The 14,803-nt window shown below is 42.7% G+C and overlaps 1 protein-coding gene across 2 annotated transcripts in view; it reads right to left on the minus strand.

Annotated features, from left to right (window-relative positions):
* DSTYK (dual serine/threonine and tyrosine protein kinase) overlaps positions 1-10,706 on the minus strand; it is a 62,085-nt gene extending 51,379 nt beyond the window's left edge. For both annotated transcript variants that reach the window (XM_006887911.1, XM_006887912.1), the window contains exon 1: positions 10,422-10,706. In XM_006887911.1, coding sequence (XP_006887973.1) covers positions 10,422-10,686 — 265 coding nt within the window. In that variant the 5' untranslated portion in view covers positions 10,687-10,706. The remainder of the gene's footprint in view (positions 1-10,421) is intronic.
* Between the last annotated feature and the right edge of the window lie 4,097 nt (positions 10,707-14,803).

The following is a 14,803-nucleotide window of genomic DNA, read 5'->3' on the forward strand; positions in this document are numbered from 1 at the left end:
TTGCTCCACGCTCATTAACTGTCTTTCCGAGTTTTGATTTGGACTCTGGACAAACATTAAATAAAAGAGGATGTTCTCTGAGGACGTGATTTATAGTGAAAGCAAGGATCACATTTTATTATCTGTTATCCTTTCAGGTGTCAATTTGTGGAGCCCAAAAAGCAACAAACTCCACATTTGGGGGGTGGGAAGAGGACTAAATCTTCAGGCCTGACAATGGACTGTACCTCTACAGGGGCCTCCAGTTGTACCTTTGGGAAGTAAGAAAGAAAAATGCCATCTTCCACATGGATCACTTTTATACTACTGTTATAAACAAAACCATGCAGAGCTCCTGCACCATGTACAAAGCAAGACCCAGCATTCTACAAGTGAACTATTTTCCTACAAGAAACAAAGAACAAATTCACCTTAGTTCTTACAATTGTTAAAGAAGAAAAAAAACCAACCACACCCATTCATACACTTCAATTCTCTCCATACTGGTTTCTCTGAGTAACCGCTGAGAAAAACAAAGCTCAAAGCAGCTCTAAAAATAATCTTCCTGAAAGCATGCTGTACGTGAACACAAGACAATTATAATTACTCCATCAAAGAGAGAAGAATTCTCATTGTGGTCAAGTCAGAACCAACTCACAGCTGACTCTCCAAAGGGTTTGGGAAGCTGTAACAGGCCCAGGAAGCGACGAGGCATCTTTCTCCTGAGGAGCTGCTGGCAGATACGAACCTCTGACCACCAGAGAGGCTCTGCATTTGGGTTAGCTGCACAGCTCCTTACAGACTCCACCACCAGAGTTCAAAATGCAAACAGGGCTAATTTTTTTGCACTTAGTCAGAAAACAAGTCTAGAGTGTTTGAAATCTATGCCATTTAATCTCACAATCTTCTACAACATACTCTATCCTTACTCTCTCAAAAATAGCTAATGGTTAAGTTGGTAACCAATTTGTTGAAAATGCTCTAGAGAGAATATGATGAAACACAAATTGTTCTTTATTTCAAAATGTGAATTAAGAAATTAAGAATCTCAGTTAGCAGTGCTGTGGTTCACCACTGTGTATCCTGTGCCAGTATACTACTATCATGCGTTAAATAAATACTTGATGAGTGAATGGCTACTTACTGCCTGTATCATGGTATAGCTCTGGTTGGTGTAGTCTGCCACTCCAGCATAACCAGTCATCTATAAGTGTATGTCACTGGTTGTTTTTCAGAGGCTGGGATAATAAATGTGACTCTCAAAAATTTCTATCTTCTCTCTAAAAAGGATGCCCTTCTGAAGCGGGAAAGAAGGACCACAATTGCATTTAATCAAAGTATCACTCTAATATTCATCAAATGGTTTCAAATTTGATAATCACAGGTAGTCCTTGACTTACTACTCGACATTCAAGTTACCATGAACCACATTTATGTATTCAAGTTACCACAAACCACACTTAAGGCTAACCAGCTTCTGAGTTTTTTGGTACAGTTTATCATCAGTAATATGTACTACATTCCATAACTCTTGGCTGCTGTGAAGCTGAAACTGTGACACTGATGTATCAAATGTGATAATGGTTACCCATGGTGGACAGTGTTTGGTAGAGCTCCCCAATTAAGTGGCATCCACTTCTGAAATAGCTTGCCTCAGGAAACCCTATGAACCTGGAGAAATGATGAAAGTTATACAAGTGTCCAGGTCTTTTGTTCATAGGGTCTCTATGGCACTTAACAACAACAACAACAACATGTTCTACACACAATGTTGCAATGAGTAATTTGCTGATGTTACCATTCTCAGATACGTTTTAAAGCTCCAAAGACAAATAAACATTGGACTTAAAAAGATACTGCTTTGTGCTGCCAACTCAAAGAGAGCCAGTTCGAATCCACAGGGTGCTCCTTGGGGGAAAAAGATAAGGTAATCTCCTCCAATGCCATTTATAAGCTCTGAAAATCCACTAGAAGGCCAGCTGTGGATTGGTTCTGACTCAATGGCACATAACAACCACCAAGAAGTATAAACAAAAATTAAAATAATGACATTCAACTGAAGTCAGAACTGACTTACATAGGTGTAGTCACCAGGCTGGAGAGCTATCTGTATTTCTGTGTACACAGAGTGGAAGCATGAAGAAAGAATAGGTGACACTGGGAAGACAAGTGGGAGATGCAAAATTTAGATGTAAGATGGGATTCTTTTATTTTTAATAACAACTTACAGGGCTGAAGCACTAACTACAAGTGATGAGCTTTGCGATTAAACTAAATGCATCACAAATAACCACAAATGTAAAGGTATGAAGAAAGGTGGTTTCTTTTCCTTTTAAGGGCAGGCAGCATCATCCAGTCTTTCTCAATCAATATTGGCCCATCCAGAGCCAAGGGGACCAGATTATGCAAGGCAAGCACAATTGTTGTAATGTGTCATCAAGTCACTTGAGACTCATAGAGACCCTATGTACAACAGCCCTGAAACCTGCTGTCCTGTGCTAGGTTTACTGTTTCTAACACACCTACCCTCATTACTCCAGTCACTGAATCAACGCATCTCATCTAGGGTCATCTTCTCTTCTAAAGAGGGGAAAGGATGCAAAGAGCCCTGGAGCAAGGGAAGGTCATTTCCTCCCTGGCAGCACAAAGTAGTGAGATGGACAGAGGGGTCTTTCTTTCTCTCTGCCATTGTCATCGAGTGGGACCAGCTCATGCTATCAATGGCCATAATCTTGCCCCTCCACTGGGTTGCTAAGGTTGTGAATTGCACAGGAGGAGTCTGCCTGTGTTTCTCCCTCTAAATCACTGTGAATTCAAATCACCAGAGAAATACAGCCTTTGAGTTAGAATTCTCTATGGACCATGCAATATATTCATCAGGATAAAGTCTCCAATTGAAGTAAATTTTTATTCCAATGCAAAGTGAGGAGGAACCAGATTATGACTCATTTGCAGCAAAATATCTCTACTGCCAGGGTGCACTGTATGTTCCCATGACCAGGTCAGAAAAAGAACATGGGAGGAGCCAGAGAAGCAGAATTGGATGGTGAGCCCAGGAGGCAGGTCTGGCTTTAAGAAAACTTCTGTTCCATCTTACGTCTTTTTGCTCCTTTTTTTTCCTTCCCTAACCCCAAGGTAGAAACTCTGGTGGCCTAGTGGGAAAAGGGCTGTACTGCCAATGCAGAGATGCTACTTCAAATCCTTTAGCTGCTGTGTGGGAGGGATAGGCAGCCTCCTCCTCCTGTGCAATATACAGCCTCAGAAAACCCCCTAGAGGGTCAGCTATGAGTTGGTTCAACTTAACAACAACTAGGCTTGTTTTTAGAGCCCCAGGTTCCAATTTTCAGCCTGTGTGACTTACTGTTTCTGAAAAACCACTGAAGAATCAGCTATCAGACGACAAGTAACACCACCACCACACACATACCAAAAACATATTAAAAGTTAGATGTTGCTATTCACTCTAACACACCTGCTAAATGCATTAATGTAAACTATCTCTAAAAGTCACAACAAAATCTTATAAAGTAGGTATTACTATTATTACCTACTGGAGAAGTGATTCACTTATAAAATTCACCCTTTTCAAGTATGTGATGGATAGATTTTTCAGGATATTCACAAAGTTGTATAGTCATTACCACTACTATTAATTCCAGAATATCTTCCTCACCCCAAGAGGAAACCCTATACCTGGTAGCAGGTGCTCTAGTGGCCTAATGCTAAGAACCTGTGCAGCAATTCCAAATGTACACAGTTTGAATCCACCAGCTGCTTCACAAGAGAAGGATGGTCAATCTCCTCCTGTGCCATTAACAGCCTCTGAAAACCCGCGGGAGGGTCAGCTATTGGTGGGTTCTACTCGAAAGTACACACCACACTACCACACCTGGTAGGAGTCACTTCTCATTTTTCCCTCCTCCACCTCTGAAAACCACTAATTCATTTCTGTCTACACATATAGCAGCCTTGGTGGCACAGCGGTTGAGGCCAACGGTTTGAACTCGCTACTGATTCCACAGGAGACGGCTGTGGGGCTTGCTCCCATGAGGATTATGATCTACGAAACTCATCAGACGTGTAGTTCCGCAGGGACGCTGTAAGTGCAGAACAGGGCATCTCTATGTACTTGCCTTTCATGGAAACAGAATCACACAACACGGTCTTGCTCCATTTTACATAAATTTCAATTTCATGAAATAAATTTAAATTTAAATGAATGAAGAAACCAAGATTCAAATAGGTCCTAAGTCACACAGCCAGTAAGAGGCTCAACTAGCCTAAGATCCCATACCTGGCTCAACTACTGTCTTCTAAAAAAAAACAAAACAAAAAAAAAAAAACTACTGTCTTCTTCCATAGGAAAAGAAACTGTTTACATGTGTTTCTTTCATATGCAGCTTCCATATGAGAATAAAATGTAAAAGGAAGTATTAGAAATACTGGGGGAAATGGGCTTGATAAATCTAATTCAGTGAAAGTCATAAATAGCAACACCTATAACACTATCTCTATGGAGCTAATGTTGAAATGTAGAGGCAGCTCTTTTAAACAAAAACAAGAATCAAGCCCATGGGGCTGTAGTTGTGTGTGTGTGTTACCCACTTACCCATTTGCCCCCTCTCTTCTAAACCAATCCTGGAAAATAGAGAAAGCAAACTCCTATTTCGGCCAGCACCTAACCCCATTTCTTCCCACCTTGCAAGGTGTACAGATGGTGGCTGTTAAGAATCCACTGCCATCCTAAGTCAATTCCGACTCCAGTCAACCCGATAGGACAGAGCAGAACTGCCCACCCCCCCCGGGTTTCCAAGGCTGTATGTCCACCTCTGGAGCAGGTGATGGAGGTGCTATCTTTAATGGCTAGGTGCAGTGTACATATCCACCACGGGCTTAAAGAGGAAAGATGTGAAGTCTTTCCTGTTAAGGTTCACAGCCTCAGAAGCCCAATGTGCTCACTCTGAATGAGTGAGAGTGAGGAGTTTCTGCCCAAGCCTGAGTATTTTAACCACTGCACCACCAGGGTTCCTAAAATGAAGCTGTAAAGAATCTCCTCTCTCCCAATTTTCTGTGCCTATCCTAAATGTCTCTGCCACTTAAGACTATTATCCCTACAAATTACTGTTTAAGAAATGTAAGAAAAACAGCCATTCTAAATACGTAAACTAGTGCTTTCTTTCTTTTTCATTCTGGAAACCGGTCTAGACTGGAGCTAGTGTACCACCAGGTTGGGATTCACTCCAGCTGATTTTCAAGACAGTAAATTGCACAGGAGAGCCCATTTTTCTCCCCACATAGCTGGTGGATTCGAAACATGTGCCTTTGGTATGACAGAGGAGCTTCTTATCACTAGGCTGCCAGAGCATACTGTGTTACTTCCAGGTGTGACCAAAAGGGGTGAAAAAAATGTTGGCAAAAGAACAACTGCCCGTCATTGAAAGGCAAACCCACTGCCATCTAGAGTCAGTTCCAACTCACAGCAGCAGCCCTCCATCGGGCTCCCGAAGCTACAAAATCATCTTTTTCTCTCAGAGCTACAGGAGATGCACAGCCTTAATTCACTGGGTCAGCAGAATAATTTGCTACAGACTATGCCCCCTGCACTCCCTAATGAAAGCAAAAAGCTACACTGATATAAAACTCCCATAATAATGCTGTCTTCTTTTTTGGGGTGGGGAGAGGGGTTTGCCTTATGCCTTCAGAAAGGGACACACACACACACGACAGTACAACTTACTCTTCAGAGGACCAAGTTCATGTCCTTGGCTTTTTCATCCACTGTCCATTTTAAACAAATAAGCATACTAAAATGGTGACAATTTTAGGTTTTTTTCCCCCCTTTTCTTTTTTTTCTCTCCCCCTCAACCCCCCCCACCTCCACTTCGCTCCTCTCCTTGAAAAGCAAAAAAAAAAACTCCTGCATTGTTACACAATCCCGCCCCTTCCCCCCCAACACACACACATCCCCACCTCCACCCCAAGTATACTCCACTCTAAAAACCTCATTCCGGACTCTTATGATAATCATAATGCCCTAAAATATATTAATTTTAAACTATTCTCTCCCTCATTTGCTTCAATGCAGTAAACATAATTTATCCAGTTTTTCTTAGTCTTACCCCCACCCAATGTCAGCCTCATTCTACAACAGTGGCACCATATAATATTTGTCCTTTTGTGACTGAGATATTGCACTCAACCTAATGTCCTCCAGGGTCACCCATTTTGAATAATATTGCATGAGTTCCTTGTTTTTCAATGCAGCATAGTATTCCACTGTGTGAACATACCACAGCTTCTCTATCCATTTGTTTGTTGATGGGCACTTAGGTTGTTTCCAACTCCTTACTATTGTGAACAAAGCCTCAATAAACATGGGTGTGCATATACTGCTTGGATGTTGTTTATGGTCTCTTTAGGGTATATTCCCAGTAGTGGAATTGCTAGGTCAAATGGTATCTCTATTTGCAACTTTTTGAGAAAGTGCCACACCACTTTCCACAGTGGATGCACCATTTTACACTCCCACCAACAGTGAATAAGGGTTCCAGTTTCTCCACAACCTCGCCAGCATTTGTTGCTAGCTGTTCCGTTAAATTTTGCTATTCTTACTGGGGTAAGATGATATCTCATAGTTGTCTTGATTTGCACTCAGGGCTAGGGATTTTGAACATTTCTTCATGTGATTGTTGGCCATCTGGAAGTCGTCTTTGGTGAAGTGTCTGTTCATATCCTGTGCCCATTTTTCTATTGGATTGTTTACCTTTATCTTGTTCTGGTGTCCCCCTTTTTCTTAGGAGAAAGTTTAGACGGGATCTCCACTGATAATCCTCTATGGAATAGTACTGTGACCAGCACGTAGCAAGTTCTCAGATATTCATGAAATAATTGTTAATAGTTATATTACAACTTACCAGGTACTTTCTATTAACTTACATTAACTCCTCAAAACCTCAGAAGTCAGTCCTATTACAACACCCATTCCAGATAAGAAAAAATGAAGTGCCCAAGTGATGTGCCCAAGTCAATTTAGCTAGTGAAGAGTGGCACCAGTGTTTAAGGAATGAAGCACAGATTAAAGCATTCCAATGACACAACTGAGTCATTCCAATTTCGGAAGATCTAGAGTGTCATGATAAATTTCAACAGCTAAGAACTCTACTGGATCATTTAGCAAGAAAAATACTTTCCCCTCTGCCACTTTGTAACACTCAATTCCTCCTTCAGAAGTGCTCTAAAACTTTCTCTCATTCATTTCACAAAGAAATAGCAATGGAGACCTAAGGTTCTCTCTGTTTCTCCCTCCCTCCCTCCCTCCCTCTCTCTCTCCTAGACGCACTGCCACCCAATCCTATTCCACATACTTTGTAAACTTCTAAAACACTAGGCACGTTATATTCTCTACTCTCTTCCACCACTATTAATTAACCAAAACCCACCCAGTGGTGGCATAGAAAAAAGGCCTGGTGACAGTCTATCTGCTTCCATAAAGATTACAGCTAAGAAAACCCACAGAGCAGTTCTAGTGCATAACATGCACAGTCTGCAGTCGGAATCGACAGGATGGCAGCCAGTTCTAGACGCACATGTCCATTCTGAAACTAAAACAGTGAGAGCTCTGGTGCCTAGTGGCAAGAAGCCATGCTGCAATCCTGAAGGCACACAGTTCGAGGTCACCAGCCACTCTGCGGGAGAAGGATGGGAAATCTCCTATGTGATTAGCTCCCTCTGAAAACCTGCCAGAGGGTCAGCTATGGGTCCGTTCCAACTCAATGGTACAAAACAACAACAGAGGTTGGTTAGACTAGAAACCAAGTGTTTCTTCCCTTAACTCTAAGTTTCTATTATCCAGGAACTAAACATTTAAAAAAGTAAAGTTGAAACAGTCTCTGAACTTGATCTTACAAAGATGGCCTATAAAAGGAGAGAACAAGAGCTAGTTGTCTTTTAGGGAGTGGCTTCTACTTACTAACATGATTACCTAATGGCTGGGGAACCGGCATCCTCAAAATATACATCTAGTCAGCTGCACCTCCCTGATGTTCATTTCTTCCCTCCACAGAGAAAAAGCTCCACATTAAAAGGAATGAAACCACCTTATAAAGCAAAGTCGACTTGCTCTGGTCTTGCTATCTTCACCCTCCACCAGTTATTATTGAAGATGATCAGACTCCAGAGGGTGAAGAGGGTTAAATACTCAAAGATTAATATTCGATGCCATCAACTAGCAAAGCCACTGAGACTAAACACCAAGGAACACTGTACTTCTAAACGTGGTTTTCAAAGAATAAAAACAGGAGCCAACAGGAGTTCCTTGAATACCTCCATATGTCCGAACTCCGTCTATGCTCTGATTTTTGTTTAGGATTTTTTTCCCTTTAGACACTCTAAAATAAAGTTATTTTAAAACAGTAATCATAACAGAAGGAGCTCTGGTGGCCTAGTGGTAGAAACTGTGCTGCAATCCCAAAGGCCCATGGTTCGAATACACCAGCTGCTCCACAGGAGAAGGATGGACAATCTTCTCCCATTTGATTAACTGTCTCGGAAAACCCACTGGAGGGTCACCTATGCATTGGTTCAGACTCGACGGTACACAACAACAACAAACATAACCGAGAGTTTTTAGACAGGCTACAAGAAGAACATAAGGGGTAAGGAAAGGGTGAAACAAACACTGGGAACAAACACTAAAAACATCAGACTGTCTTATTAGTTGCTTTCTGACAGTCTCACAGAAATTGTTTCCCTCTAGAAAACCTGGGAACAGCAAATATTCGGACATAACTGTTGACTGCAACTTTGAAAAAGCTAAGGCTGCTCCTTCCATAAAGTATAATAAATGAGGTTTTTTGGTTTTGTTTTCATTTAGAGTAAAATAAGGAGTCTGGTGGGGCAATGGCCAAGCGCTTGTTTGCTAACCAAAAAACTGGTGGTTCTTCCAATCCAAGTGTGTGTGAGAAAGATACCGCAGGAGAGAAAGACGAGGCTGGCTACTTCTGTAAAGATTATAGCCTTGGGGGGGAGTGTGGACGCAGAGGTGAGGCTATGTGGGGGAGAAGGAGTAATCATGCTCTGGGGTGAAAAACAATGTATTTGAATTTTGTAAATAAACTAGTATAAAAAGTAAAAAACAAAATGAAAAACTACAGCATTGGAACCACCATGCGGTCATGCTACTGTGTCTGACAGGGTTCTTAAAAGTCAGAATCAGCTCTACCGCCATGAGTTTTTGTTTAGGTCAGGCCAAATCTGAATCGTACTCACACTTTTTATTCTCACTTCTGGAGTCTCAGATAAATAAAGGATATCTTAGCATACACTTTCAGGACCATAGAAGAGTTGAACAATTTATTCTGTTCTGCACTCTATGTTCAAGTTTGCAATCAGTATCTCAGTGTTTCCAAAAATGCACCTGTGGCCCACCTGCATCCAAATCTCCTGGGGCTTTTTATCTTTCAATTCTCAGGTTTCCTTCAGTAGACCTACTCAGAATCCATTCTGCAGAATCTAACACATTGCTTTTTTATCAGCGCTCTGAATATACTCCAGTTTGAGACTCAGGAAATTGCACCTGACTGACTTCTTTGCTATGCTGTCTCCCCAAGGTACCCACATAAGATGCCAGCTCCTTCTCTCTTCCAACCTAAGTTATTTACTAATTAGACTTAGGAGATAACTCTCCAACTCGCCACTGACACAGCTTAAGATGGAGAAAGAAGGTAGGAAAAGATCTAAGACTATAAATGACCGTAGGTGCTGTGGCATCTCTACACAGTCCCAAAAGAATTATGTGGACAGAACGGGCTCCTGCTTCTAACTTCTTCACCTTCAGCATAGGCAACAACTCTGCCAATTGCTGAATTCCTGACACCGGTAAGATACAATTTCCTTTGATGATCCCCGGTGTCCAGTTGGGAGTACATTTCTTACATCTTCATAGATGATCGGTGTAAATGCATTTTGCAACACACACACACACACACACACACACACACACACACACACCCCTCTCTACAACTCAGAGCCGCCTCTGGGTTTAGCAGCACCCTAACTCCTTTTTTCCTACCCCTCCCCCTACTTCTCCATCCCTAAACTGATATTCTTACCCACAACTACCCAATCCTAACTCGGACAACTTTCTCTCTCTCTCCCCGATTAACTTTTGCCCTCTCCAAAGCCGGCCCTCCTCCAGGGCCCACTCTGGCAGCTCTGGCCTCCGGTGACCCTTGCCCCCCGCCCCCCCATCCCGCCGAGGCCTGAGCGCCCCTCCCCTCCCCCACCCCGGGAGCTGCCTTCCCACGGCATCCCCGCTCCCGCGGCCCAGGCCCCTGACTCCCACTCCCCGCCTCTACTCCGGGTTGTTTCTGGGGGGGCCAGGGTGCGGTCCACGTTCCAGTTTGCTTCTCCGGTGCTTTTTTCCTTAGCGCTGCCCTCCTTACCCGGCTGCTGCCCGATTTCGGCGACATCGCTGGCAAGGCCAGGCTCGGAACCCTCGCCGCCCACGGGCGAAGAGGGACAGCTGTGGTCGTGGGAACATTTGATGTCGCGGAAAAACTTCTGAGTCTCACGCAGGTTCTGTCTGAGCCGCCCCAGGTAGCGGCGGTAGCGTCCGAAGCCCCGACACAGCTCGCGGATCATCCCACCGCCTCCCGGGCCGGGACCGGAGATGGGCTCGCTGCCCCACGGCACCCCGTCGCCTTCCATCGCTTCTACCCCCTTGGTCTTCGCGGTTCGGTCTCCGACCGCTGGCCCGGCTTCCCTCCTCCCCGCCCCCCCCAGTGCTTAAGGGAGGAGGAATCCGCCTCCTGACGCCCCCGCCTGCAGTCGGCCGGGCTCCCAACTCCGTCACCGCGGTTGAAAACAAACCAACCCGCAGTGCGCCGCAAACGGAACCTTTTATCTCCACTATCTGGAGGAGTCAGGGAAGGATCACAGGAGGGCGCCGTGGCTGCGAAGCCTCCTGGGATTTGTAGTTTGGACTAAGCCTGAGCTCCAAAACAAGGCGCTGCAGAACAGGGTATTGTGAATGGGAGTGATAAAGAACCCCTGTGGCAAAACCTCTTCCAGTCTCGTGCTTACACGCGCTCATGATTTAAAAACTTTTTTCTGCATAACCCTCCCTAAAGAGAGAGAGGACCTTCAGATTCTGGACGACCAGCATATGTGAGGTGCCTTTGCTGAAATCAGAGTCAAAGATTTTAGCAACGAAGAAAAGGAAGGAAACAAGACAGAGACCAGTTATATCTCCTTGGTTACCCTAAATACTCCCCCTCTTTCCGGAGACAGCAGATAATGGGAAATTGGCTGAAAATACACTGGAATAGGGAAATCCCTCTTGCTTGTATCTGCTTCTCTTTCCCAACTTTCCTTCCCCGGAATGGGAACCCAAGATGCGAGCAGTTACAAACATGAAAAGTGGCAAACTGAAGACGTTCGGTGGTTTCTTGAAGTAGGGAAAGCAGGCTAGGAAGGGGAAGTTGAGGTTTGTCGTCTTCTAAACCAATTTAGATCATCTTAACTTGGATTCTGCTAATAAAGACTTTCGTTGACGCAGAGGCTGACATGGCGCCCCAGATACACACGAAAGTTGACCCAAAAGTTGACAGTCCCCTCTTTTGAGCTTTCCACTTTTCTCTCCTTCTCTGACACCTATGGAGTACATTTCAAAATCACCCTATAGGGTTTCCAAGACAGATCTTTCTCCCCTAGAACTGCTTTTTTGGGTTTGAACCAACTGACCCCTTTAATTACTGCTCCACCACACCTCTCATTAGATACTGTTATTGTGTGCTATAAAGTAGGAGCTGACCCATAGCTGATCCTCCAGTGGGTTTTCAGAGGCAATAATCTCTTGAGAGGAGATTCCCCATCCTTCTCCTGAAGAGCAGCTGGTGGATTCAAACTGCTTGCCTTCAGGATTGTAGTGAAGTTTCTTACCACTAGGCCACCAGAAACTTCTTATCCTTTGTCTTTTTTGCTATAGAAAATCCCATCTTTTACCCAGGCCAGACCTCTTCTCTACTAAACTAAATAATGTAGTGAAAAGTACTAATTCACTCATTGTCTTCTGGTTGGAACTGAGTCATGGCTGACACTCCATTCACTTTTCCAGGCTCTGAATCACAAGGGAGAACTTTACCCATCTTTCTCCCAAAAGGGCAAAGAGGAAACAAATTCAGTGGTTTAATTTCTCCATTGGTTTGCTTTACAACGGCAAGGATGTGTTTCATCATCAGTGAAATAACTGTTTGGACTAGTTGATTTTTAAACCCCCGAGCTCTAAAATTTTGTGAGTCCCTAAAAAGTTGACTTCTTTATCTCAACCTCTCACTCTTGAAAGCAGATGCTCTGAGCTAAGTGATGCAATGACTGTTGGATTAATCCTTTTTAAGATATGAAGCCCTTGTGGGGGCTTATAAAAAGGATTTTATGAAAAGACTCATTCTGGCTGTGTAGTCCACAGAGTGTTGTGTGACTAACCCAAAGGGCGTGTCTCTCTAGCTGTTCAAATTCACCAGCAGCCCTGTGGGGGAAGGATGGGCAGTCTCCTTCCATGCAATTTACGGCTTCTTGAAAAACTTATAAATATATGGTCAATGGCTCTCCTAGCTCTCCTGTAGTCTCTCCTTTCTCTTATTTGGTTACTTCTCCACTGGCCGTCCTAAGTCTTTGGAAGACCTCAATGCAATTCCCAAAAGGCTCAGTAAAACATAAATGAACATACAAATTGGAAAGACGGTGTTGATACTATTTTTTAAAACTCAAGTAGCCATAACAATATTTGATGATCTGCCACACACAATAATTTCTAACAAAGGTCAGCTGAGAGGGCACTTAAATTGGAGGTGTCCAGATTAGAAATTAGAAACTAAAATCTAACTTAAATAAAAGATAAAAGTTGAATAGGTAGACATAATCAATGAGGATATTTCAAGTAGAGATCATATAAAGAGGGGAAATGGAGAAATGCAGAAGTAAAAGAGATGCACAGAAGATTTCCAAGGGCAGCTTGAGAAGACAAAGCAAAGCTAATGCTATTTTATAAAAAAATATAATGCTATTTATAAAAAAAGCTAAAGCTCATTATAGTTAATAGAATGTGCAAAGAGCTGGAGTTGGAGAATAAAAAGGGAAGAACTCAATTGTAATTTCTCAAATTGAAAGAACTAAAAAAATAAATTCAAGCCTCAAGTTCCATTACTAATAAATGCTATGGGCAAAATCTTGAATGATTCAGGAAGCTTCAAAAGAAGAGGGAAGGAATATATAGACTCACTATCAAAAAGAATTGGCTAACACTGAAATATTGAGGAAGTACCATATGAACAAGAACCAATGGGAATGAAGGAAGAATTTCAAGCTGCATTGAAGTCATTATCAAAATATAAGGCCCCAGGAATCAATAAAATATCAATTGACATGTTTCAATTAATAGATGGAGCTCTGTACTTGCTTACCAGTTGATGCCAGGAAATTTGGGGGACAGCTACTTGGTTGACCGACTGGAAGAGGTCTATAATATGTATTCCTATTCTCAAGAAAGGTCATCCAACAGAATGTAGAAATTATTTTGAAAAAAGATCCTTAATATCACCAATATATTGCTGAAAAACATCCAAAAATATCTAGGAAAGTACACTGAGAAATAACTTCTAAAATTTCAAACTGCATCAAGGATATCATTACTGAAGTCACATGGATCCTGGTTGAAAGCAGAGAATACTGGAAGAGTGTCAATTTGTGTTTTATTGAATATGAAAAGGCATTTTTGACTGTGAGATCATAACAAACTATGGCTAATATTAAGAATGGAAATCCCAGAAGATTTAATTATGCTATATGAAACCTAGACCTAGACCAAGAGGCTGTTGTCCAAACAGAGCAAGGGAAAACTACATGGTTTAAAATCAGGAAAGGCACGTGCCAAAAATATATCCTTTCTCCATACCTATTCAAACTGTACACTGAGCATATCATTTGAGAAGTCAGACTCTGAAGAAGAATGTGTCCATCATGATTGTAGGAAGACTTATCAACAACTTGCATTATGGAGATGACACAACTTTGCTTGCTAAAAATGAGGAGGACTTGAAATACTTGCTGTAGAAGATCAAGGACTATTGCTGTGTACCATTGACTTGAAACCAACTCAGAGCTGACCTTCAAGCAGGTTTTCAGAGGCAGTTAGTCAAATGGGAGGAGATTGCCCATCCTTCTCCTACAGAGAAGCAGGTGGATTCGAACAGCGTGACTCTGGGATTGCAGTGCAGCTTCTTGCCACTTGGCCAACAAAGCTCCCTAGATCAAGGAGTACACCCTTAAATATGGATTACATCTCTACATCAAGAAGACAAAAATCATCACCACTGTACCAATAAGCAACATCATGATAGATGGAGAGAAGACTTGAATTTGTCAACCATTTCATCTTACTTGGATTGACAATCAATACTTTAGCACCACCAGTCAGAGATTAAGAGATGTATTGCACTGGGCAAATCTGCAGTGAGAGACTTCTCCAAATTACTGAGAAGCAATGATGTCAGTTTAAAGAGTAAGGTGCACCTGATTCAGGCCATGGTCTTTTAATTACTTGCTATGCTCTGATGGCCTAGTGGTAGTAAGCTGCACTGCAATCCCAAAGACACATGGTTCAAATGTACTAGCTGCTCTGTGGGCGAAAGATGGGCGATCTCCTCCTGTGCTTCTTAAAAACCCACCAGAGGGTTGGCAATGGGTTGGTTCTGACTTTATGGTACATAACAACAAAACCACATCTGAGAGCTGGACAGTGAGTAAGGATGCTTGAAGAAGAATTGTT

This window comes from Elephantulus edwardii, unplaced genomic scaffold (genome assembly GCF_000299155.1).
Source record: "Elephantulus edwardii isolate Elephantulus edwardi_28Jun2011 unplaced genomic scaffold, EleEdw1.0 scaffold00063, whole genome shotgun sequence".
Lineage (NCBI taxonomy): Eukaryota > Metazoa > Chordata > Mammalia > Macroscelidea > Macroscelididae > Elephantulus > Elephantulus edwardii.